At 41.5% G+C, this 24,819-nt stretch overlaps 1 protein-coding gene across 1 annotated transcript; it reads left to right on the top strand.

Annotated features, from left to right (window-relative positions):
- Positions 1-1,853: 1,853 nt before the first annotated feature.
- On the top strand, positions 1,854-24,482 carry LOC135568803 (collagen alpha-1(XII) chain-like; the record flags this gene model as incomplete). The annotated part of the gene is made up of 14 exons (XM_065015570.1): positions 1,854-2,133; positions 3,010-3,123; positions 8,256-8,372; positions 8,631-8,774; positions 9,439-9,498; positions 11,218-11,478; positions 11,664-11,828; positions 12,693-12,866; positions 13,244-13,534; positions 13,652-14,254; positions 16,007-16,285; positions 16,396-16,671; positions 17,629-17,901; positions 24,184-24,482. Coding segments are annotated over exons 2-14 (3,012 nt in total), but the record flags the coding sequence as incomplete, so codon positions are not given.
- Between the last annotated feature and the right edge of the window lie 337 nt (positions 24,483-24,819).

Raw genomic sequence — 24,819 nt, 5'->3', positions numbered from 1 at the left:
TTGGTTAGCATCTTTCAGAAAAAGTGTAGTATCGTCAGCCAGCCAGCTGGCACGAAGCACCATTACCTTCTTCGAGAGCTCAGAGCGAGTGACGTCACCGATTGAAACATTTAGCGCGCACTCCGCTAACTAGCTAGCCATTTCACACCGTTTACATATCGACTGCATGATGAGATTATTATTGTGGACAAAAGAGCAAGATCATTTTAATTTGTCAAACTGCAGGCAAGCATCGATTATCATGTCACCAGAATAAGATTATCACGACCCTGCGAGCCGTCATCATCATTTATTTAATCTGTAGCCTAATAAACTACATGCTTTCTCGACGAGTGGTAGTGGACCTCACATGTTATGGCGTGACTCCCAAGTTTACTTCGATTGTTATATCAATATTGGCGGATAAAACTGTTTCCATCGACATTATTCGCATAATTAACCAAACAAAACAAAAACAAAAAAGATCCCACATTGTCTATCGTATCTTGCTCCAATTCCAATGGTTTATTTTAACATTACAATGGGGAAAACACTGGTATTTACTTAAGTAGTAATATCATGTAATTTATCTAATATATGTGACCACAATTCCTCAATTTTTACTGTCTTTCTCCTTTAAAGCCAGTCTGTAAGATTAGTACCTTATTATTAGAAACCAATGAGGACACATTAAGCCAAGGGCAGTCATAATGTTGTCATTAAATGATACTTTGTGAAGAAATTACGAATATATCTACAATTAGAATATGACGTTCCTATTTTGGAATGTCCCTTGAACTCCACACAGAAATAACTACTAGATCATGGGAAAATGTCATGAGATGCAATTTTTGGTAGTGATTTGATACGCTATGCGTGCACATCTTACAATGTGTATAGATTATAAAAAAGTGCCACCAGACATTTGTGAAAATGTTAGTAACATTTTTTTTAACCGAGTTTTATCTGAATACTTTATTAAAGTAGAACCTAATGCTCAAGGAACCAGCGATGCGTTTTGCCTCTTGAGCCACTAGAGGGCTATGTCTTCGAGGGAATTGATTGGGTCTCACATAACAGGCCGATGGTCGGGAAACTGATTTCTGTCATCTGAAAAAGTGTTAAAAAAAATGTTTTAATGTTATTATCACGTTTATCAATAAAACGTTCAATTTAAAAGTTTTTCTGCTTTCAAATGATCTGTAGGGCTATAATCTATTGCCTACGTATTTGATAGATCAAATACAATTGTATTAGTCACATGTGCGGGAATTCAACAGGTTAACCATGAAATGCTTACTTACAAACCCTTAGCCCTTAGCCCTTAACCAACAATGCAGTTCAAGAAATAGATTGAAGAAAATATTTACTAAATAAACTAAGGTGAAAAAACGAAACAAAATAAAAAAAAGTAACACAAGAAAATGACAACAATAACGAGACTATATAGGAAGCATCACCCTTTACTCATGCTTCACCTGTATAATTATGATTGGACAGTGTTAAGTATGTCTTGACATTTTCTGAGTGGAATGAGTGGACTTATTAAATAGTTCAATAACATAACAATATATTTATAAATATTTATCTACTGACATAAATCCCATTAAATTAAAATGACGTAGTTAAACCTACTGATTCTTAAGTGGTCACTGAATTAATGGGCTGTTGAAGATTTTTCCATTGTCTAAAAAAAACGGCTCAACGGTTGCCAATAACAACACATCTCCTGTTTTCCAAACGCAGATGCTATGAACTTGAGGATAAAACCTTTAGAGAAGCATCATTGAAAAGGAATGCAGAAAACTATGCTAAGTTTCCAAAAGTATATCCCCACACTCTGAGAGGCTGCATTTATCAATCTGTGGCAGGGTTCCACGCTTGCTGAGTGTCGTAAGAGCTTACGATAGTAAAGGGAGAGTTGGGAACAGCCCCCTATTAAGTAGCAGATTGTAGAGAGTCTTCCCACTTGGAAAAAGGCTTCTGATCTGTGACCTCCACAAGAGGAGAACTGAGTTTTCGTCTGTGCTTAGAATATTGATTCTCCTCCCGTAAAACTTATATCGATCATTACCAGAAGGGGCATATCCAAAGAGGCTTTACTGTTTTGTATTCTGAAATCAAACGAGCGACAGCACAACTTCATTTCCACAGGTCAGTATTGAATTAATTGAATATGGAATAATGGATTGGACTACTGTTTAGGTTATCTGAGAGGTAAAGGGAGATTAGTTATGCTCATCTGGAGACCAGGGAAGTAGGCAATCCCAATATTGTGCTCTGAATTTTTCTATTTATTATTTGCCTATTGATCATTTTCGTCAAGGTGTCTTTATGTTAAGGTGTCTTTGAGATGAATTATTGCCCGTAATTATCCCCCAACAACCATGCGATAAATGCCGTGTGTCTTGGACTCATGTGCGTATATTGGGCATATAGGTTGGCGTTGGAATATTCTTCGTGGTTTAAACATGCAGATTAATTCCTAATGTGTGAAGTAAATTAGAATGTAATTTTAGAAGAAAGGAAACATTTATCACTTAGGACTGGTGGTCTATACTGTGTTCGATATTGCACGATATTGTGTTTTGTGCTTGGAGACACGGGTTGGGTTTTCATATAGTTTGTACATGTTGGATAGTTTATAGCTTTTGAGTCATGCTCTAGCCTACTCCCATCTCCATCAAGGCAAGTCTTGACTGAACGGGGACCGCATTTCTGATCAGCTACAATAGGAAGCGCGTTTATCCCATAGAAAAGTGTAGAAGAGACCATTTTCGATTAAAAGTTGATAATGAGTTTTCTTACGTTGTTTTTAATCCCTGTTTAAATTGGACCCATATGATAAGACAATGTAGTTTAGATGTTCAATTGCCTTTCCATTGTCTTTGAATGCACTTGCTATATCACACATCTATAGTTTATTTGGGATTATATGGCATTTAAATGTTTGATGCTTCTGGTAAAAGTACAATATGGAATGTTGGAGCATTGCTGAGATGCGTGCGTAATTGCACGTTCTTTTTGTAGCCTCATTCATGTTCTGCTGAACCAGAGAGAGAAAGAGAGTCAAAATGAAGATAAGGCTGTCTCTGGCAGCGGCTGCCTTCCTTGCAGTGCTACTATCCTCCGTCGAGGCCCAAGGTAAAGTTATCCCTCACCTGCCATTTTCCCCCCTCCTCACCTCCATTTTTTCTACTGTTAATTAAACACAACTGAATGAAAATGTGCATCTTCCCCGTCTCTCTCGCTCTCTCTCTCTTTACCCCCCAATTTCTCTCCCTCCGACTGTAGCTAATGGTGTCGGTTCTTTAACTCTTCATGGTGAAATTGCAATACTTTCACCACATTTAATTTAATTTTGTTAATAAATGTTTGCTGAAAGAAAATGTCTACATTATTCTTCGGTAGGCCTATGGATTCATCTGTAGGCCTATGGATTCATCGGTATACCTATATATTCATTTCTAGACCTATGGATTCTTGTCTTTTTGTTGTGTTTGTATAGGTTGGAAATTTCAATTGTCTTTTTATCCAATTTTGTCTGTCTATTCATTGGGACATTATGCAACATTATATTTTTCAATCAAAAAGTGCGTTTCAAATAGATTTTTTTAAAATCTAAAAGTTCAAAGTGGAACAGGACCCATCATAGTGGTCTGGAATTTAGTGAAAGGCTAACTCTAAGCATGGATAGTTGCAGTGAAGTCTTTCTTACGCTAGGAGGGGCACTTGCTTGATATTTTTATTTCTGTCTTAGTTTATCTAGTATGCATACAGCAGTTCTCTGGGGACGGGAAGAATTTCAGCTGTACAAAAATGAAGTAGCCTAAAGGAACAATGTAATGATAAAGGAACTAGGTAATGATAAAGGAACTAGGTAATGAGATCAAGGAACTAGGCAATGACCAATGAACTAGGTAATGATAAAGAAACTAGGCAATGATCAAGGAACTAGGTAATGAGATCAAGGAACTAGGCAATGATCAATGAACTAGGTAATGATCAAGGAACTAGGCAATGATCAACGAACTAGGTAATGATCAAGGATCTAGGTAATGATCAAGGAACTAGGCAATGATCAAGGAACTAGGTCATGATCAAGGGACTAGGCAATGATCAAGGAGCTAGGTAATGATAAAGGAACTAGGTCATGATCAATAATCTAGGTAATGATATAGGAGCTAGGTAATGATAAAGGAACTAGGTAATGATTAAGGAACTAGGTAATGATTAAGGAACTAGGTCATGATCAAGAAACTAGGTCAGGATCAAGGAACTAGGCAATGAAAAAGAAACTAGGCAACGATAAAGGAACTAGGTAATGATAAAGGAACTAGGTAATGATAAAGGAACTAGGTAATGATAAAGGAACTAGGTAATGATCAAGGAGCTAGGTAATGATAAAGGAACTAGGTCATGATCAATAATCTAGGTAATGATATAGGAGCTAGGTAATGATAAAGGAACTAGGTCATGATAAAGGAACTAGGTCATGATCAAGGAACTAGGTAATGATAAAGGAACTAGGTAATGATAAAGGAACTAGGTAATGATTAAGGAACTAGGTAATGATTAAGGAACTAGGTCATGATCAAGAAACTAGGTCAGGATCAAGGAACTAGGCAATGAAAAAGAAACTAGGCAACGATAAAGGAACTAGGTAATGATAAAGGAACTAGGTCATGATCAAGGATCTAGGTAATTATCATGGAACTAGGCAATGATCAAGGAACTAGGTCATGATCAAGGATCTAGGTAATGATCAAGGAACTAGGCAATGATCAAGGAACTAAGTCATGATCAAGGAACTAGGCAATGATCAAGGAACTAGGTAATGATAAAGGAACTAGGTAATGATCAAGAATCTAGGTAATGATCAAGGAACTAGGTAATGATAAAGGAACTAGGTCATGATCAAGGAACTAGGTAATGATAAAGGAACTAGGTAATGATCAAGGAACTAGGCAATGATCAAGGAACTAGGTCATGATCAAGGATCTAGGTAATGATCAAGGAACTAGGCAATGATCAAGGAACTAGGCAATGATCAAGGAACTAGGTCATGATCAAGGATCTAGGTAATGATCAAGGAACTAGGCAATGATCAAGGAACTAGGTAATGATCAAGGTACTAGGCAATGATCAAGTAGCTAGGTAATGATAAAGGAACTAGGTAATGATCAAGGAACTAGGTAATGATAAAGGAACTAGTTAATGATCAAGGAACTAGGTCATGATAGAGGAACTAGGTCTTGATAGAGGAACCAGGTAAAAAAGAAATGCCCGTAAGGGATGTATAGATAAGCTATAACTACGATGTAATTTTTTTCTAGAACTCGACTGTATGTCTCCACTTTCATTCGGAGAAAAACGGGGCTTGAAGCCAATTGTCCTTCTCGTGATCTTTTTTTCTCTGATGAAACGGAAACACAAAATATAAGTGTCTCTAACATTATTTTCCAGAAACTGTTAGACTGAGAAAGAACATTATTCTGAAGCTCCCAAGACCATTCATATAAATGACAGATTACAGGGGTCAATCAGACTATAAAATGTAAAATAGTCTGTTAGAATATCATATTTTTTAAGAGAAGCCTTCTTTTTTGGTATTTTCCAAAATCTTGACCTACTTGGAAAAAACAGAAATGAAGAGAAAGAGTCATAACAGCAACAACACTAAAACACTTTTATTTTGTCATTGAGATGATTTTGGTAACACTTTATTTGGATAGTCCAACCATCTGTAGATGCTCTACAGACTATCAGTAACATTTCAACGATCTATTAACCCTAGCCCTAACCATAATCCTTACCCTTACCCTAACCCTTATTCTAAACCTAACCTTAATCCTTACCCTTAACCTTATTCTAACCCTAACCCTAACATTAATCCTTACCTTAACCCTTATCCTAAACCTAACCCTAACCTTAATCCTTACCCTAATCCTTACCTTAACCCGTATCCTAAACCTAACCCTAACCTTAATCCTTACCTTAAACCTTATCCTAAACCTAATCTTAATCTTTACCCTAACCCATAATATAACCCCAACCCTAATCTTAAATTTGGCAAGCAGTTGCTCATCAACAGATAGATTGTTGATGGACTATTTGTACAATCCAAATAAAGTGTGAACATGAACTTTTCGCTCATCATTGAGATGATGTGTGTGTGTTGTGTGTGGGTATTTTGTATTTTTTTTGGTGTTTTATTAGGATTCCCATTAGCTGTTGAAGAAAGCAGCAGCTACTCTTCCTGGGGTTCACACAAAACATGAAACATGACATAATACAAAGCATTAATAGACAAGAACAGCTCAAGGACAGAACTACATCAATAAAATAACTGCACACGTAGCCTACTGTACATATCAATACATGCACGCAAACTATCTAGGTCAAATAGGGGAAAGGCATTGTGCCATGAGGTGTTGCTTTATCAGTTATTTTAAACCAAGTTTGCTGTTAATTTGAACAATATGAGACGGAAGGGAGTTCCATGCAATAATGGCTCTATATAATACTGTATGCTTTCTTGAATTTGTTTTGGATTTGGGGACTGTGAAAAGACCCCTGGTGGTTGTATGTCTGGTGGGGTAAGTGTATCAGAGCTGTGTGTATGTTGACTATGCAAACTATTTGGAATTTTCAACACAATAATATTTCTTATAAAAAGAAGAAGTGATGTAGTCAGTCTTTCCTAAACTCTTAGCCTCGAGAGACTGGCATGCATCGTACTAATATTAGCCCTCTGATTAAAATAAAGAGCACGACGTGCCGCTCTGTTCTGTGCCAGCTGCAGCTTAACTAGGTCTTTCCTTGCAGCACTCGACCACATGACTGGACAATAATCAAGATAAGACAAAACAAGAGCCTGCAGGACTTGCGTGCACTTGCTAGTATTTGTGTGTGAGTTTGTGTTCATAAGTGTTTTAATTAAGAGCTTCTTAAGGAGGACAATGTGGGTAGTACTATATGATTATGATGGGCCCATTTGGAAACAGAAGGAGCAGACCATGGCCCTTGAGTTGATCTGCCAGGTTGGTGGTTCTCATTTTTGATATCCTGTGCTGGACAAGCTTCACTCAGGTCATTTGCTATGCAAATTTGCATTCAATTTGTCCCGAGTCATGGCTTTTCAATAATATTTTAGAATGATATTCCTGATCCCCACAGGCTTCCCTATTTAAAATACCCTTATATAGACTACAATCCTATTCTAACCCTGATATGCACCACTATGCACTGATACACCATCTTGTTAAAGTTCATCAACAAGCAGATTTCATCATTCATCACCATTAGCCACTACACATACAGTGGTCTTATTTACTTTACTTGTGATTTTAGATCTCTTTAGACATTCTGTTATTACAATATAGGCTACTTAAGACTTTACTCTTCATAACACTCTTAGGCTATTATGACAAAAGAACATTAACTTAACCCATCCCCCCCAACAGACGAATATCATTAAAAAATATTTCTCAAATATGTTCTCTGGTCCGTCTTGTACATGGAAACTTTTGTCCGGTTCCATAAGTTGTTACAAACAACTTTTCATGTACATGTGCATGATCTTCAGACAGTCCATTCACTGTGACCAATCACATTTATGGTTTGTTTGGCTTGTCTATTTGATTTGTTTCTTTGTAAATCTTTTTTTCCATTGTGGATTGTCACTACTTAGTGCTAGAGGGGTTTGGAAATATGTACAAAGCGTCATAAAGCGCATTGTGTACTCTTTTAAGAGGTTTGCCGTGGATGGGAGTCGTACACATGGGTCAATCAAAAAGAAACAATGTACTGAAGGCTATGTATGGCTGCATGTAGGCCTTTACACATCCAAGTTTTATGGAAGGTGTATGTTTTTGTCGGTCGACTCAGTTTAGGCATGAGTTGGGTTGACCTTATCAGCATGTAAGATGTTAGTTTGTCAATGTCATTTTTTTATTGTGCCCTTGGATATTTTTTTTGCCACCGTTTGTCGTCTTGCCACTATACGTGCTTGAGTTCTCGACTGTGTTTGGACAAACACGGCCGGGCAGCTCAAACGAATGTCATTTTCCTCGAAAATGGCTGCTCGAGTCTCAAATGTTATGTTTGTTGTCGTTATTGTCATCTCTTGCTGTTTGCCCCAACAATGAACAGGATAACTTCAACCTTGAAGTGTTAATCGTTGGGATATGAGTTACCTACATCTTATGTTTTATCATAAATACACTTATTTAGCAAATGCTGGAATTAACATGGGCTACTTTTTATTTTCGCAGTTGAACCACCTTCAGACTTGAGATTTAAGATTTTAAATGAGAACACAGTGCAAATGACATGGAAAGCGCCGTTAACACGGATAGAAGGATTCAGGATACAGGTGGCCTCAGACACAGGTGTGTGGTCTGTATTGCTGCAGGCAATCTCTCTCAATCTCTACCTTCACTGCAACATTATCTGTGTACTTTACAACAAGCAATCAATGCCATTGACACAACAAAACACCTGAAATGACTGTTCTGACCAATTCATTGTGTGATCCACCGCAATTAAACATTTACTGCACACCAAGCCTAAGATTTCTAAGGTATATGTTGCTATATTAATTCTCTATAACGCTTTATTCCTAACTTGGTACTTTGTTATTTCCATAGACAAACCAACAAAAGATTTAACCCTCCCTGCCACAGCCACTAAGACATCCATTACAGACCTTACTCCAGACTTGGACTATGTAGTAACAATCATCTCATACTCTGGCTCAGAGGAAAGTTTGCCCACCTCAGGACAGCTCACAAGTGAGTCACTTACCATCACATCTGGTACATGTATTATCTTATGAAGACTACTGGTGAATGAAGTGAGTCACTTACCAATACCCAGGTTGTGTCCAAAATGGCACCCTATTCCCTATGTAGTGTACTACGTTTGACCAAGGCCAATAGGGAATAGGGTGCCATTTAGGATACAGACCCAGCTTCTTATTTAGTCTAATGATGAATGATTCAGACTGTATAGAGAGAGGAATGACAATTCATAGGTCCTAACAGGCAACCCCACCTCCCAAGTCTAACAGTGATTAGAGTATGCTGTAATGTAATATGGACTGCTTCACGGGGAAGCCTCTTTGGCACCGGCCCTCTGATTCTACAGTCCTAAGCAGCCCAGCCAGGGTCTTTAGGGATTACTGAGAGAATTGCCGGAACTAATTGCATCAGTCCATTATAATTTGGGAGCCGGCTGCTTGCCTGCTCGTTGTGACCGCAAGTGGATTTGAGGTTATTAGAGACACCCACATTAAATCTTTCACAATGTCTATCTTTATGTATAAATTCGACAATATGTTTACTTAAAAAATGTTTAATGCTACTAGCTGATTCATTCACTCCCATTAGGGAATTTATGGTTAAATACAGTAGTTTGTTTGACTCAAGTTTGACTTTATTTAATCTTGTATTTCAGTCCAATCAAGTGGCACAGCGCAAGGAGGTCCCAGGAAACCACAGGTCACAGACTCTGTCAGTAAGTCCATTGCCTGCTTGGCTTTTTCTGACACTAAACAGTTAACATTTTCCAGTTTATTCATAGGCTACAATCTTTTTTTATTCATCTTACTGTGCCTGGGCTCTTTCCATTGATGTGTGGTCAACAGTCTTTGGAGGGTGTTTCGACATGTTATTCTATATAAATCTAGAAAAATATTGGTAACTACGTTGGTAAGCTGCCTGTCATAGAGCCAGGCTGTCAGTCATGCCAAGTGAGGGAGTTTGCACATGCTCAGTGTGGTGGTCAGGGGTGTGGAGCTAACAGCTGTTTCAGGGGGGCAGGGCCTCTGGTGCTGGTGCTGAAGAGTACTGTAGCCTGCCCGGTCCTGAGACAGCCAGGCTGAGAGAAGTGGAAACCATTACAGATACAGCTGTTTACAAGAGCAATGTGGCCTCCCTACAGATGATGCATGCTTACTGCTGCTTGGGAAAACCTCTCTCTCTGACTTTATTCCTATCCAGAAAGACAGAGCTGGAAAATATCCTCCATAGTAACCAAAGCTATTCAGTCACTGTACCTTATGTAGTATTCCCAAAGGAGCACACGTTGTGGCTCTGGTCAAATGTAGTACACTACACAGGGAATAGACTATCCACTATGATGGCTTCTATCTCAAAGTACCACCTTAGCTTGCAGTAGTTAAGTACATTTTTATTATTGTCGACTGCACTTGATCTGTTGATGCCACTATCGCTAACACCGTCCTCTGGTCTAGTGCCGGTGGTGTATGTCCTCCAGCGTGTCAGACAAAAGTCGGATGAATAGCCTGATGAATACAGTGACGATTTTGGTAGTGACAATGGTATTCTGTCAAAAAAAGATGGCAATAACAAACATTTTTCATTGCATTCACTCTTCATCACCTTAGTGTCATATCTGACATATATGAATTGATATTCCATAGTTCCTGTGTAGTATACAAGTGTTAAGAGGGTCATTTTCATTGTACAATAACGATATGCATTTTGCAAAGGGGAAAAACGCTGGACTGCAGTTTTCCCCCGGAGGCTACTTTTACTGTTCGCTGGAACAGTCCTAATATTGAGTTGTTACTCCTTTGACCACAGAACTGCCTCAATTCTTCAGGGCATGGACTACAAGGTTATGAAGCGTTCCACAGGGATGCTGGCCCATGTTGACTCCAATGCTTCCCACAGTTGTGTCAAATTGGCTGAATGTCCTTTGGGTTGTGGACCATTCTTGATACACACGGGAAACCGTTGAGCGTGAAAAACCCGGCAGTGTTGCAGTTCTTGACACACTCAAACCGGTGCACCTTGCACTTACTACCATTCCCAGTTCAAAGGCACTTACATTTTCTGTCTTGCTCATTCAACCTCTGAATGGCACACATACACAATCCATGTCTCAATTGTCTCAAGGCTTCAAAATCCTTATTTAACCTGTCTCCTCCCCTTCATCTACACTGATTGAAGTGGATTTAACATCAATAAGGGATCATAGCTTTCACCTGGATTCACCTGGTCAGTCTATGTCATGGAAAGAGCAGGTGTTCTTAATATTTTGTATACTCAGTGTATATTTGACCAACAGCACACTTTACTCTGTTTTCTTTGCTCAATGATATGGCTTCTGGGAAAAAAACGTGTCTTCAGGTCAAATTGTTTACCTCTTCCATTTTTTTTAAATTTTCCTTTCCCTCGCTCCTCTCCTCTACCACTCCTTCTCTCTCAGAGTGTTCTTACAGTGCTATCACAGATCTGGTGTTCCTGGTTGATGGTTCATGGAACGTTGGAAGAGACTTTAAATACATCCGTAGCTTCATCTCTGCCATGGCGGGAGCCTTTGAGATTGGGGAGGACAAGACCAGGGTAGGTGTGGTCCAGTACCATACTGATACCAGGACAGAGTTTAACCTCAACCAGCACATGAAACGGGGCGAACTTCTCAGAGCCATCAACACACTACCTTACATGGGTGGCAACACCATGACAGGTACCTAACCCGTCCCATTAGTACCTGGTTACACTCTCTTATACAATGCATAATCATATCATTACCTCTTGCATAATACTAACTCACAAAGCTGTAGTTCTTTATTAATAACTCTTTGCAGTTGGTAGAGTGAATCAAATGAACAATGTAATAACTGAAAGGGGTGTCATGTCATTGTGTTACAGGCGAGGCCATGGACTACCTGCTGAAAAACACATTCACTGAGGCAAATGGTGCCAGGAAAGGCTTTCCCAAGGTGGCCATGATTATCACAGATGGGAAGTCTCAAGACCCTGTGGAGGCGATCGCCAAGAAACTCAAGAACATGGGGGTGGAGATCTTCACGTTGGGTATGTGACTACAGGCTACCTTTCAATCATCTAACCCTGTTGATGTGTTACATTTAAGAAATAAGGCCAGAGGAGGTGTGGTATATGACCAATATACCATGGCTAAGGGCTGTTCTTATGCACGACGCAACACGGAGTGCCTGGATATAGCCCTTAGCCGTGGTATATTGGCCATATACTACAAACCCCTTAGGTGCCTTATTGCTATTATAAACTGGTTACCAACATAATTAGAGCAGTACAAATACATGTTTTGTCATACCGATGGTATATACGGTCTGATATAACACAGCTGTCAGCCAATCAGCATTCAGGGCTCGAACCACCCAGTTTATAAATACTAATAATCCTGTCTATATGTATTCTATAGTCATGAGAGTAAGTTGAAGTATTCATATCACAAAGGAAAGGAAGAAAACTAAGAAACCTACCAGCTAGAATGGTATCAGATGGGGTTTCCACATGTTGCCCACGTTGTCATTCTTTCCAGCTAAAGTCATGACATGGTTCTATGTTCCATAGTGAATCCAGCTGGTTCTTCTTAAATATGGAAAAGAAGGAGAGACCTCCTGCTTCATTTCATATATCTTTAGATCACTTGTTTTACTCAGCATTTATAGCACTCAAACCTAAGAAACTATAAAACAGTAATTCCTACATTCTGGATAATTTTCATGTGCCGTCATTGACTTCATAGGGGTGACTTTATTTGGGCTTTATACGTGTTGACTCTTATCTATGAGTGAGTAAACCTTCTGAAACGGGCAGGAGATCAGAATTATAATGGTGATATGGAACATTTTCCTCAGTTTTATGAGGCCGTATACATTTTACACCCCTTTTTTGGTTCTTTGTCCAATTTAGGGATCAAAGGAGCAGATGATGAGGAGCTGAAACAAATGGCTTCGACCCCCTACAGGACACACGTATATAAAGTCTTCAACTTTGACCTTATCAAGGATGTGCAGAAAGAGCTCATTACCAATGTGTGCTCGGGGGTGGACGATCAACTCAACTCACTCGTCAGCGGAGAGGAAGGTAAAATGCTGTTTTAAGACTTGAATGTTGGAAGTGGTTTTGGCATGGATAACTTAGAAATGCTTAGAGATGGATGATCAAAACATTTCCAGGTGGTGAGAGGATGGGAGGATGGTTAGCCTAGGGCGGCAGGGCCTAGTGGTTAGAGCGTTGGACTAGTAACCGAAAGGTTGCAAGTTCAAATCCCCGAGCTGACAAGGTACTAATCTGTCATTCTGCCCCTGAACAGGCAGTTAACCCACTGTTCCTAGGCTGTCATTGAAAATAAGAATTTGTTCTTAACTGACTTGCCTAGTAAAATAAAGGTAAAAAAAAAAAAAGTTATTTACTAACAAACTTCTGTCTTGATTCATTTTTTTGGGGTTGTTTATTTACAGTTATTGAACCAGCATCAAACCTCCAAGTTGTGGAGGTGGCCTCCAAGTCTATGAGGGTGACATGGGACGCTTCCTTTGGAGATGTGTCGGGTTACAAGATCCAGCTGATCCCCATGATGGCCGGCAGCAAGCGCCAGGAGCTGTACGTAAGCCCCGGCCAGACCTCAGCAACAGTTACGGGCCTGTCTCCAGACACAGAGTACCAGATCAGCCTGTTCGCCCTCAAGGGCCTCACGCCCAGCGAGCCCATCATGGCCATGGAGAAGACTGAGCCAGTCAAGGTGTCCCTTGGTGAGTATACCCTACAACAATACATCCTTTGGTCTTTTAGTAAGGAATATGAATGTTATAGTCATTCAGTGTCTGATTTTGTCATGGCATGACAAATATTTTTGTGTCTTCTTCTAGAATGTTCTCTTGGAGTGGACGTGCAAGCCGACGTTGTCATTCTGGTCGACGGCTCATATAGTATCGGACTGTCCAACTTCGCTAAAGTCAGATCTTTCCTGGAGGTGCTGGTGAACTCCTTTGACATCGGACCAGACAAGATTCAGATCAGCTTGGTTCAGTACAGCAGGGACGCTCACACTGAGTTCTACCTGAACACCCACCGCGATCTGAGCGCTGTGGTCAAGGCCGTCCGGACATTCCCCTACCGTGGCGGCTCCACCAACACCGGCCGGGCCATGACTTACGTCAGGGAGAAGGTCTTCTTGGCCAACCGAGGATCACGGCCGAACGTGCCCCGCGTCACCATCCTCATCACTGATGGGAAGTCATCCGACTCCTTCAAGGACCCTGCCACCAAGCTGAAGAAAGCGGACGTGGAGATCTTTGCCGTGGGCGTGAAGGATGCCGTGAGATCTGAGCTGGAAGCCATTGCTAACGAGCCCGTGGAGACCCATGTGTACACAGTGGAAGACTTTGATGCTTTCCAGAGGATCTCCAAGGAGCTCACCCAGTCCATCTGCCTGAGGATCGAGCAGGAGCTCCTCAACATCAAGAAGAGAAGTGAGTAGTACCCTGTCTATATCAGCATGATGGAGCCACTGTTGTTAGTCAGTAAACCCAGGCCAAGTGTACTCAAGTCAAGCTAATAGTGATGGGATAAAAATGATATAGTTACATATCGGGATACTATTTTTGACAATATATTGTATCGTATTGTTTTGACAATATTGCAATATTTATTTTGCGCTAGTTGGCTATACCTGCACCAAAACTCCAGTATTTTTCCTTCATAGCTTGTTCTCCATCTTCTTTTTAAATAGGGAGCTCATTTGTTTTTAGCACTTATTTCCATGACTGATCAGAACTTGTTTTTTCATCCTCTCTCTTGTCTCTCTGCAGCACACATATGGTGAACAATATGTTTGGAACATTGTATCGCAAAAAAATCACAATATTGGATCGCAATACATATAGAATCATGAGAATAGTGAAAATTGCAATACATATCGTATCGGTACCAAGGTATCGTTGTAAATAAGAATTTGTCATTGTAAATAAGAATTTGTTCTTAACTGACTTGCCTAGTTAAATAAAGGTTAAATGAATACAATTAAAAAGTAATGACAAAAATGTCGATAATATAGTATCGTGACGTCCCCGGTAATTCCCAGCCCTACAAGCTAATGGTTTTACACAGTAAGTAAGTTCAATTCCTTAGCCAAAGAGAACATCTTGCAAACAATAAATATTGGGGACATTTATGAATGCCATAGATTCTCACAGTAGATAATGGCCCAGCACCCAGTCTTACCGAAGTCTAAGATGTTTATGGAAGTGCTTAGAGAAAGTATTTTTGCAATACTAAAGTAAGTGCTAGCATTCTTTGAATTACAGTAGGCAATGTATATTGTTTCATATGATTCATATGCCAAGCTATTTACACCAGAGTGGGATACACTGTATATAAACGGATCAATGTAAAGCTTACACTTGGCACAGTATCACACAGCTCCATATGGCAGTAGGCAGAGAAGTTTTCCAGTGTATAACTTACATCCAACATTGGTCAGTTTTCAGGTTTTTGATTATTTCTTGATTTTGAACAAATAACATGTTTTGAAATACCATATACTTGGCTCATTTGATTAATTATGGCATAATTGTTCACCTTTTTGACAACTTTTTAGTCAATCAAATTTTGATCAACTGCTCCTTTTTGGACATTTTGGAGGGAATAACTCTTGAAGATAACTCCACTCTACCTTGGCCTTGATGGTCCTTGACCTGAGAAAAAGAAGACAAAATACTATGAGTATACAGCATATGCTTGCAATTACTTCTGTTGTGTCACAATACCCTTTTCCAAAGTTGTCATCTTCTGTTTAGCAATGTGTTACACACAACCTCTTGCTCTCTCAGGGTTAGTAAGAGGACTCCCGTGTGGAAATATAATGCCAAATACTAGTCACTCTGCATTACATTGCCAAAAAGCATTCAGCTCTGCCAGTATATTGTGCAACTCACACAAGGTTTGATTACCTGTGATATAATCTTTATATACTAATCTATTATGACAACATGGAGTACCGTAAACATAGAAAACAATGCAGGGATTTTCACTAATGGAATATAGATCATGTTATTGTGTTTTTCAGGTTCTGTCTCAAATGGCACTCTATTATTCCCTATACAGGTCATTACTTTTGACCAGAGCCCTATGGGGTGCCAATAGGGACACAGGAATGAAGGTGCCATTTGGGATGCATGCTGAGTGTTGTGACCTAATGTTTAGTCTTCTTCTATCTCCTGAAGGCTTACTGCCACCGAGGTCATTAACGTTCTCTGAGGTGGCCACCAGGAGCTTCAGAGCTACCTGGGAGACCGATGTCTTCGACGTCCTGTCCTACCTGATCCAGTTCAGACCGGCTGCTGACACCAACGGGGACTTTGTGTCCATGTCCGTGCCCGGGGACACGCTCACCGCTCTGCTGCCTCACCTCACGCCCGTCACCCTCTACGAGGTCAACGTCTTTGCCCAGTACGCCCAAGGAGACAGCTTCCCTCTGAATGGATTTGAGACCACACTAGATGGTCAGTACCATCAGACCAAACAGATACCAACAGAGAAATAATTTGAAGCAAATGCCATAACTTCTGTTTTAAGATTTGTATGACCTCTTACCCCAATATCTTTGTCATAGAACAAGGAACAGTGAGTAACCTGAGGGTGTCCGAGGAAACAACAGACAGTTTCCTGGTGTCGTGGGCGCCGGCACCAGGAGCGGTGGTACGGTACCGTCTGACCTATGTACCAGTAAGGGGCGACAGCGCGAGACTAGAGACAGTCACTGTCGGCCAAGAGACCACCATCGTGCTGCCGGAGCTCAATCCCTTAACGACGTACCGTGTGACGGTGGCTGCAGAGTACCAGTTAGGCACTGGCGGAGAGATGCAGATCGATGGCACCACCAAAGAAGGTGACTAGGCATCTGCTTATGAAACAGTCACACTTACTTAAAGGGATAGTTTTTGGCAATGAGGCCCTTTATCTACTTCCTCAGAGTCAAATGAATTTGTGGATACCATTTTTATGTATCTGGGTTTAGTTTGAAGAAAGCTGCTAACTAGCATTAGCGTGATTGCTAACAAACATGACCGCCCACTTGACAACTTCTTAGACAATTACGCTAGCTATTTAAGACATTTCAAGCTGGCGAGTGACGCTACGAATCAAACTTGGTTACACTTATCGTCAAGGGGTGTGAACATGCATGCCTATTGCATCAAACCAGTGATAATTCTTTCTACTTTATGATCTACTGAGCTAATATTCTACCAAATCTTACTGTGTCATTATATTTTGGCGGGAAGTCAATGGAAGACATCACAAAGGGGTTAGCCTCTAAGGGGGGTATTTTTTGATACATACCAGAGGTCTGTGTGAGTGTGTGTTTGTGGTGAAATGTTGATCAGAAATGCAGGAGTTTACAGCGCCGGAGCCAAAGGAGCAAAGGAGGCTGACGGAAAAATGAACCAAAAATTACTCCTATTCACCACGGCAACCCCATTCCTCTCAGTGATTATCAGCACTCAAAGCAGTTCCAGCTCCTTTAAATGAAGCAGCTGTTTGTTTAAAGGGGAGAACGTATCCCAGCCTGTGGCTCTTTCCCATCCAGCACCCAGCTGACTCCGAGATGGGTTTATGTTTTGTCCTCAACCCTCTTTTCAATGATGCCCTTGTTGTGCTATTCACCGTGTACCTTTCCAAAAACCTTTATATTACTTGAAGACTTGTGGTCTTTCCAATCTGTCTAGTGTAATAACAGACACCTGAGTTAATTGGTCATATGCCAGAACCTACACTGTGCCCAACAACTTCAACCTTGATTGACTCCTCATTGACAGCGTGTCTTTTCCCGCCTCTTCTCTTTTAGGGCAGGGATCTCCACGGGACCTGCGGGTCTTCGACGAGACTATGTCCACCATGAAGCTGTCGTGGGCGGCGGCACCGGGCCGCGTCCTCCAGTACCGTATCAATTTCCATCCATCGGCGGGTGGCGAGAGGAAGGAGGTGTCAGTGAAGGGAGAGAACACCAACGTCCTCCTGAAGAACCTGCAGCCTGGCACTGAGTACGACCTGGCCGTCAGCGCACACTACTCCTCTGGCATAGGAGACCCGCTGAAGGGGAAAGGAACCACACTGGAAGGTAAGCAGAACAGAGACTTCCCAAAATAGGTACATTGTTCTTGGACTGTATTGGCTGGTTTCTAAAACCATTTGTTATGGATTTTCTCCATTGACCATGATGCGCCAGGAGGATAGGCTTAATCTGGGTCTGGGGAACCAGTCCTAAGTGTCAACAGCACAGTAGGCCTAAAACTCAGATCCTTTAGTGCTTTTAACTGTACTATGACAAAACCTGAGTCTATACCTGAATCATTGAATGGTGCTTTGAATAAAAACATGGCATTTTCAAAGTTATGAGTTGCTCTTCTGTCAGTTCTCAGAGAGATTCTTCAAAAAGCTGTCTCTTTAGAAAGACAGCAATAATAAACAACCAGAGACAGAGAGAGAGAGGAGAGAGCGATGAGTCAGATATCTGGTACTCCTATAGCCTTTTTAGTAGCATTCAGCTCAACTCCATCCTTCTGGAGGCTGGTAATCATGTTGTGTGATGGTGCTTTGTCTTGGGGTCAAGCTGTTTTCTCCAGAATGCTGCCACAATAACACAGCTACTGCATCACCTGATGAAATCACCTGCTATAGGGTGAGAGGTCACCAAGCTGAACTGTGTTAGGGCCAGTGCTAGTCAGCTAGTCAAAGCTGCTTCCGTGGGGCTTTGATCACACAGGACTGGAAGGGGGTGTGGGGGGTATGAAGTCATTCTTCTCTCTCCTCTCGCCCTGTACCTTGTTTCTGAGGGCTTGCCTGTAATTTAATATTCTTGTCCAGAATAATTGTGTCCTTCTGTTGCACTTCTGAGTGCAAGGAGTTGTGCAGACCTAGTTCTTTACTGTGGCCCACTTTCAATGGAATGGACTTTGAAGTGGCATCAGAGCTGCCATGAAGCAGAACCACTAGGCTCTATTAGACTGTTTTTGAAACAGTCACGCATACAGTACAGGCAGGAACAAAAGAGGAGTCTCGTACTGTGAAAATCTCAGCCTTTCGCCTTTTTCCACTGAATCCATCCCTTTTACATTCATTAAAAAATGACAGGAGCTTGACTTTAGCCAGCATTCCTTCCCCAGGATTTGGACAATGGTACATATTTGACTGGTCATTGACTTTGCGCTGCGATTGGGAATGGCTCCTGGTCCCAGAATGCATCTCAGCCTGTCATGGAGGTTAGGCTGATTGGGGAGGCCCGAGCCCCTGCCGGCCGGCTGACTTCTCCCCTGATGGACATGGAGTAGCAGAATCTCTGAGTTTGCTGACATAGCATCCAGGACTCTCTCAGCTTTCACTCTACCAAGCCAACACACACTGACCACTTTGTGGTGGGCTCTGCTGGGAGGCTAGAGTTTCAACCACAAAGGAGAGACTACGGTCCCGTGTGGCTCAGTTGGTAGAGCATGGCACTTACAATACCAGGGTTGTGGGTTTAAGTCCTACGGGGGACCAGTATGAATGAAAATGTATGCGCTCACTACTGTATGTCGCTCTGGATAAGAGCATTTGCTAAATAATGTACATGTAAAATGTATCTTTAAATTATTTGTCAGGTCCTTAACACGTCCTGGACCCGCAGCTTGCATTCCAAATGGTACCCTATTCCCTATATAGTGCGCTACTTTTGACCATGGGCCAATGGTGCACTGGTCAAAGGTAGTGCACTATATTCAGAATGGTGTGACGTGCCCTAGGCCTGCATATGCTGCTGGCAGTTTCTGTGGAGCCTCCAGTATGGCGAGGAACCCACTCCAGCACAGCTCACCTCAAGTCTCTGTTGCAGAAACGATGACAGTCTAGATGACCTGGACTTCACGTTCCTTCTATTCTCACACCAAGGAAATCAATTGAGTGAGCATACTGTGCGTTTCCCTCTTAATTCAGTCTGTTGATGTGGCAGGAGGACAGAATAATTGTAACAAAACAAATGAAAAGTGCTGAGATGATGAATGTGAAAGACAGAGAAGGCATATGGAAAGTGTTACCTGTGAAAAACCTTCAAAGCTGCATGTATTCTGGCCGCCTCCATACTGAGCACTTACCAGCCACTTCCATCAGGGAGGGGTGATGATGTGGAGCCAAAACTGTGCTAGGAATAAAAAATAACCAAAAAGGTGCATCATGGGAATTGAATCAACGATGATCATAAAGGTTACAGGCCAAGTCAAGAGGTGGTTTATTCTTACTGTGACTCAGGCTCTGTAGTTAGTAGTAGTTGTGTAACTGTCCTCCCTCAGGATATAGCCCCTGAGAATCCCCCCTCTCGTTGGGATGAATGGTTCCCCCCTTTGCCCCTCTCCTACGGATGTGGGATCTTAATTTGATCACTCTGTTGCCAGAGAACTTTCCTGCAGTGCAGGAAATGTAAAACTTGTAGTGTATTTGAGGTTTAAAAATGCTTCTGAAGTGTGTAATTTCCATGTTGAAACTCCTACAAAAATGTCCATGAAATACTGTATAATCCACATAATAATTCAAATGTCCTGTTGCTGCAGGATTATTTTCCTGCTTTAGCAAACCGGCTCAAATTAAGATCCCACATTTGTATCTGGCATTTGTCAATGTTTATAAAGGTTTCAAGCTGCTGTTGTCTGACCCTTAGGGATGTCATTATGATGTCATTAAGACAAATCTGCAGTGGGCAGACTGCATGGCTTTTCAGCACCTACACTCTCCCTTCCAATGGACCAGGGTCTAAAGAACATGATCCCAACTTCAAATATAAAGCTACAGTTTATTCTGACTGCGGTACAAAACTTTAGGCTCTTTTGGCTTAATAGTATTAGTGCTGGATGCGAACGCACGGCAGATTTTATCCCTAGGCTAGAGTTTTGTCTTGAGCATAGGACATTGCAATGTGCTTGAAATTTCAAGGCTATTTGAAATGTAAAATGCATGAACAAAATCAATCCCGCCTGATGTTGTGAGGCAACAGGGAGGGGAAGATCAAATAGACAGAACAATAGTGTGTATAGTTTGTTACGTTTCAATAATTGATTAATTTGAGTGGCTTATGCAGGCAGCCATAAAATCACATAGTTGTTTATTCAGAAAATATTCCAAGCCAATGTAGTGTATATTCTTTGTAGAGAAATGGAAAGGTTAAGTGTAGTGTTTAAATGAAAGGAAGAGAGCGAGTGTGAGAGAGAAATGGAGAGTGCTTGGGAGAGAAAGGGAGACAGCATGTATCGACGCTTCGAGGAGGGGTGTTGAATTTACTGTGGTTTTGTTCAGTTTCTCTTCATGATGGGTGATGGAAAAATGGGGTTGAGTGTGTTTCAGGTCGGGCTGCCGAGCAACAGATTCCATGCGAGAGCTGTCTGTGGCCTGGGATATAGACAAAAACTCCAGATAAAAAATGGCCGTGGAGGGGTCCCAGCTAATAGAGGCTGTTGAATCTCTGTGGTGGAGACGAAGAACCTGCCCATGTGGACCGAGGCAGCACTTGTGCAGTAAAATGAAGGAAATTTGAATTGATCCAGGACTGGAATGGGTTGCTTCAGAGCAATATTAGGTTTGATAGATTATTTCTGGCGTGACAGTTGGAAAGACTGTTCCTGACATCAGATACAGCTTACTTGTTGTTCGATAAAATGTAACACTTGCTTAAAGTTAAGCTCTCTCTCCTTATGACTTTGAGTTAGAAAAAAATAAGTATTTCTTTCCCCCTGAAGTATATGTTTATGTTTCAATATGAAATAGGATACATGTTCACATGTTGATTTGATGGGGAACCAGACGTTTGCATTTTTCGGTTAGCTTGTTTGGTTTCGGTGGAAAGACTGAATAACAGAAGGCATATGGATGTGAGTCAGAATCTGCCTCACGTACTTGTGGTGACAGGAAATAGCCAACAGTAATTGTGCTCCTAGAATTACTCTAGAGTCTGTCTCAGACCCAAACTACTAGAAACCAAACAGAGGGTTTGATGATTGCATGACATGTAATCTTGTACCTTGGGAGAGTACTGGCTGTGGTCCACTATAATCAGTAGTAATACTGGCTGTGGTCCACTATAATCAGTAGTAATACTGGCTGTGGCCCACTATAATCAGTAGTAATACTGGCTGTGGTCCACTATAATCAGTAGTAATACTGGCTGTGGTCCACTATAATCAGTACTTATACTGGCTGTGGTCCACTATAATCAGTAGTTATACTGGCTGTGATCCACTATAGTCAGTAGTTATACTGGCTGTGGTCCACTATAATCAGTAGTTATACTGGCTGTGATCCACTATAATCAGTAGTAATACTGGCTGTGGTTAATCAGGAGTAATACTGGCTGTGCTCCACTATAATCAGTAGTTATACTGGCTGTGGTCCACTATAATCAGTAGTTATACTGGCTGTGGTCCACTATAATCAGTAGTTATACTGGCTGTGGTCCACTATAATCAGTAGTTGTACTGGCTGTGGTCCACTATAATCAGTAGTTATACTGGCTGTGGTCCACTATAATCAGTAGTTATACTGGCTGTGCTCCACTATAATCAGTTGACTGTGCAGTGGACTATCCATTACAATATCAATATGCCCATTGGCAGAAAGTGAAGTGTTGTAATGTCTAAATGCTACTCTCTCAGTTTTCTTGTTTAGTTGGATCACATTTAGTATTTTTATCATAAACAGACAGACAGATCTTAACCAGTCATTTTGTTTACAACCCCCTCATTATGCATGGTTTTACCTCTGTTCAATTCATGACCAACAAGGCTGAGGGTGTGTCCATTGGTCGTGTTCTTTTTGTGTCGCAAACATACGTGCCCAATGTAACAGATACAATGGAGATCTTCACCGTCGTTCACAAACCCTCTACTGAATCTGTCATCTCTATAATCCCTGTAGTCTACTGGCTCTGTGCAGCACCGTGTGTCTTATTGCCGTAACATATGCATGGAAAATTACATTTGGTCTTGTTTTGTTAATCAAATCTATATGTTATGGCAAAAAGGCTTCCCTTGTCTGCATTATCAAGTTTCACATTATTAATGTCACGTGCACAAGGAATGCCTTTCTGGCAAGCTCCAAACCCAACAATGCATTTGGGAAAAGTGGTGAGATCACACAAGATGACCGTTCTCTCCCATAGACCCATAGCTCCTGTCAGTGTCCTCCCTCCCTCCCTCCCTCCCTCCCTCCATTCAGTATGTGAAGCAGATGTGTACTGTGGTGGAGCTTTAGTTTATTGGGAGTCTCCTATATGTCAGCTGGGCTCATATCTCACGGTGAGAGGCATGTTGGTAATCCTAGTTTAGCCCTCTGAAATGAAGGACATCAGAGTTCAAAAGGGATCCATTACCGCAGGTAGGGTAGCAAAATTCCAGGAACTTTCAATAAATTCCCTGGTTCTCCAGAAATCCTGTTCTGGATTTCCCGCTTCTTTCCTTCTGATTCCAGGAATCCTCCAACTGGGATTTCGGGAAAATCAGGGAATTTATTGAAAGTTCCCGGAATTTTTCAACCCAACCTGCAGGTACCTGAATCTATCTGTGAACCAAATGAATTAGTTGCACCACAGATTACTGTGTGGTCTCTCTGTCTGGGTAGATTACTGTGTGGTCTCTCTGTCTGGGTAGATTACTGTGTGGTCTCTCTGTCTGGGTAGATTACTGTGTGGTCTCTCTGTCTGGGTAGATTACTGTGTGGTCTCTCTGTCTGGGTAGATTACTGTGTGGTCTCTCTGTCTGGGTAGATTACTGTGTGGTCTCTCTGTCTGGGTAGTTGTGTGTATCTGTGCTGCTCTCCTGCTCTCTAGTCTTTTTAACTATGACTAACTGTTCAACTATTTGTTTATTTGGATCCCCATTAGCTTTTGCCGAAGCAGCAGCTATTCTTCTTGGGGTCTGCAAAAAACACAAAACATGACAAGTAACAAAACACTGATACACTGATAGACAAGAGAAGTCACACAAATTTCGAATACAACTATATACAAACGATGCAACAAAAAAATTATACAAACTATGCTGTCCTCTGGACACAGTTTCAATAGTTTCCATTTGGAATAATCCAATCAGTCCAGATGCTGTCAGACAAATGTCTTCTGAGCTACAGCAGGGGTGTGGGGATCTGTCAGAAGCACTGATAACTACGTATGTTGTTTGCAGAAGTGCATATGATTTTTGGTTCTAAGCACCTTTTTACTTGTTTACACAAGAGGATTTCAACGCATTCTTTTCCTTTACTGAGCAGTGTTGATCCAAATAGTGTGTTGGCACGTTGACTGATTATCAGCAACCAATCACTGTATCCTGTATCCTCTCCCAAATTCTTACCCAGAAATCGAATCTGTTTTCCTCCATGTTTGTTTCAGAACTGGGCTCCCCCAGGGACCTTGTCACCAGCGACGTGACGGACACCAGCTTCGCTGCGTCTTGGACGGCTGCCCTTGGGAACGTGAAGATGTACAGCATCCGCTGGAAGTCCATGTACAGTGACGAGTCAGGGGAGAAGATGGTCCCTGGAGACGTCACCAACACCGTGCTGGAGGGCCTTACCCCTGAGACCCTCTACCAGGTGTCTGTCCTGGCCTCCTATGGCAGAGGAGATGGAAGCCCGCTGACTGGACAGGAGACCACTGATGGTACTACTGTTTATTACACGTCATCCTCTGTTCGTAATGTAATCCACAGGATTACTCAAAATGACAAGCGTAATCTGATTACTTCCTTGGTTAGCCAGCATCTGCCTCGTCATTTTATGCTGAAGACCGATCAGTTCGCTCTCCAACTCTGCTCGCCCAACCCCTCAGAATCCTTGGGAAAGTGCTGGCTCAACTTCCTGCTTCCTTTCTTCTTGATCTGTGCCACTGACTTAGTCTGGCAGGGAAACCTATGTGTTAGATTTCAGAGATGGACACAATGGGTGTGTCCCAAATGGAACCCTATTCCCCATTAAATGCACTACTTTTGACTCACATGTATGTATCTGGTTGAAAGTAGTGCACTAA

Source organism: Oncorhynchus nerka, unplaced genomic scaffold (assembly GCF_034236695.1).
Source record: "Oncorhynchus nerka isolate Pitt River unplaced genomic scaffold, Oner_Uvic_2.0 unplaced_scaffold_37___fragment_2___debris, whole genome shotgun sequence".
NCBI classification, from domain to species: domain Eukaryota; kingdom Metazoa; phylum Chordata; class Actinopteri; order Salmoniformes; family Salmonidae; genus Oncorhynchus; species Oncorhynchus nerka.
The sequence above is the reverse complement of the archived record's forward strand: the minus strand, read 5'-3'. Positions and strand labels throughout refer to the sequence as shown.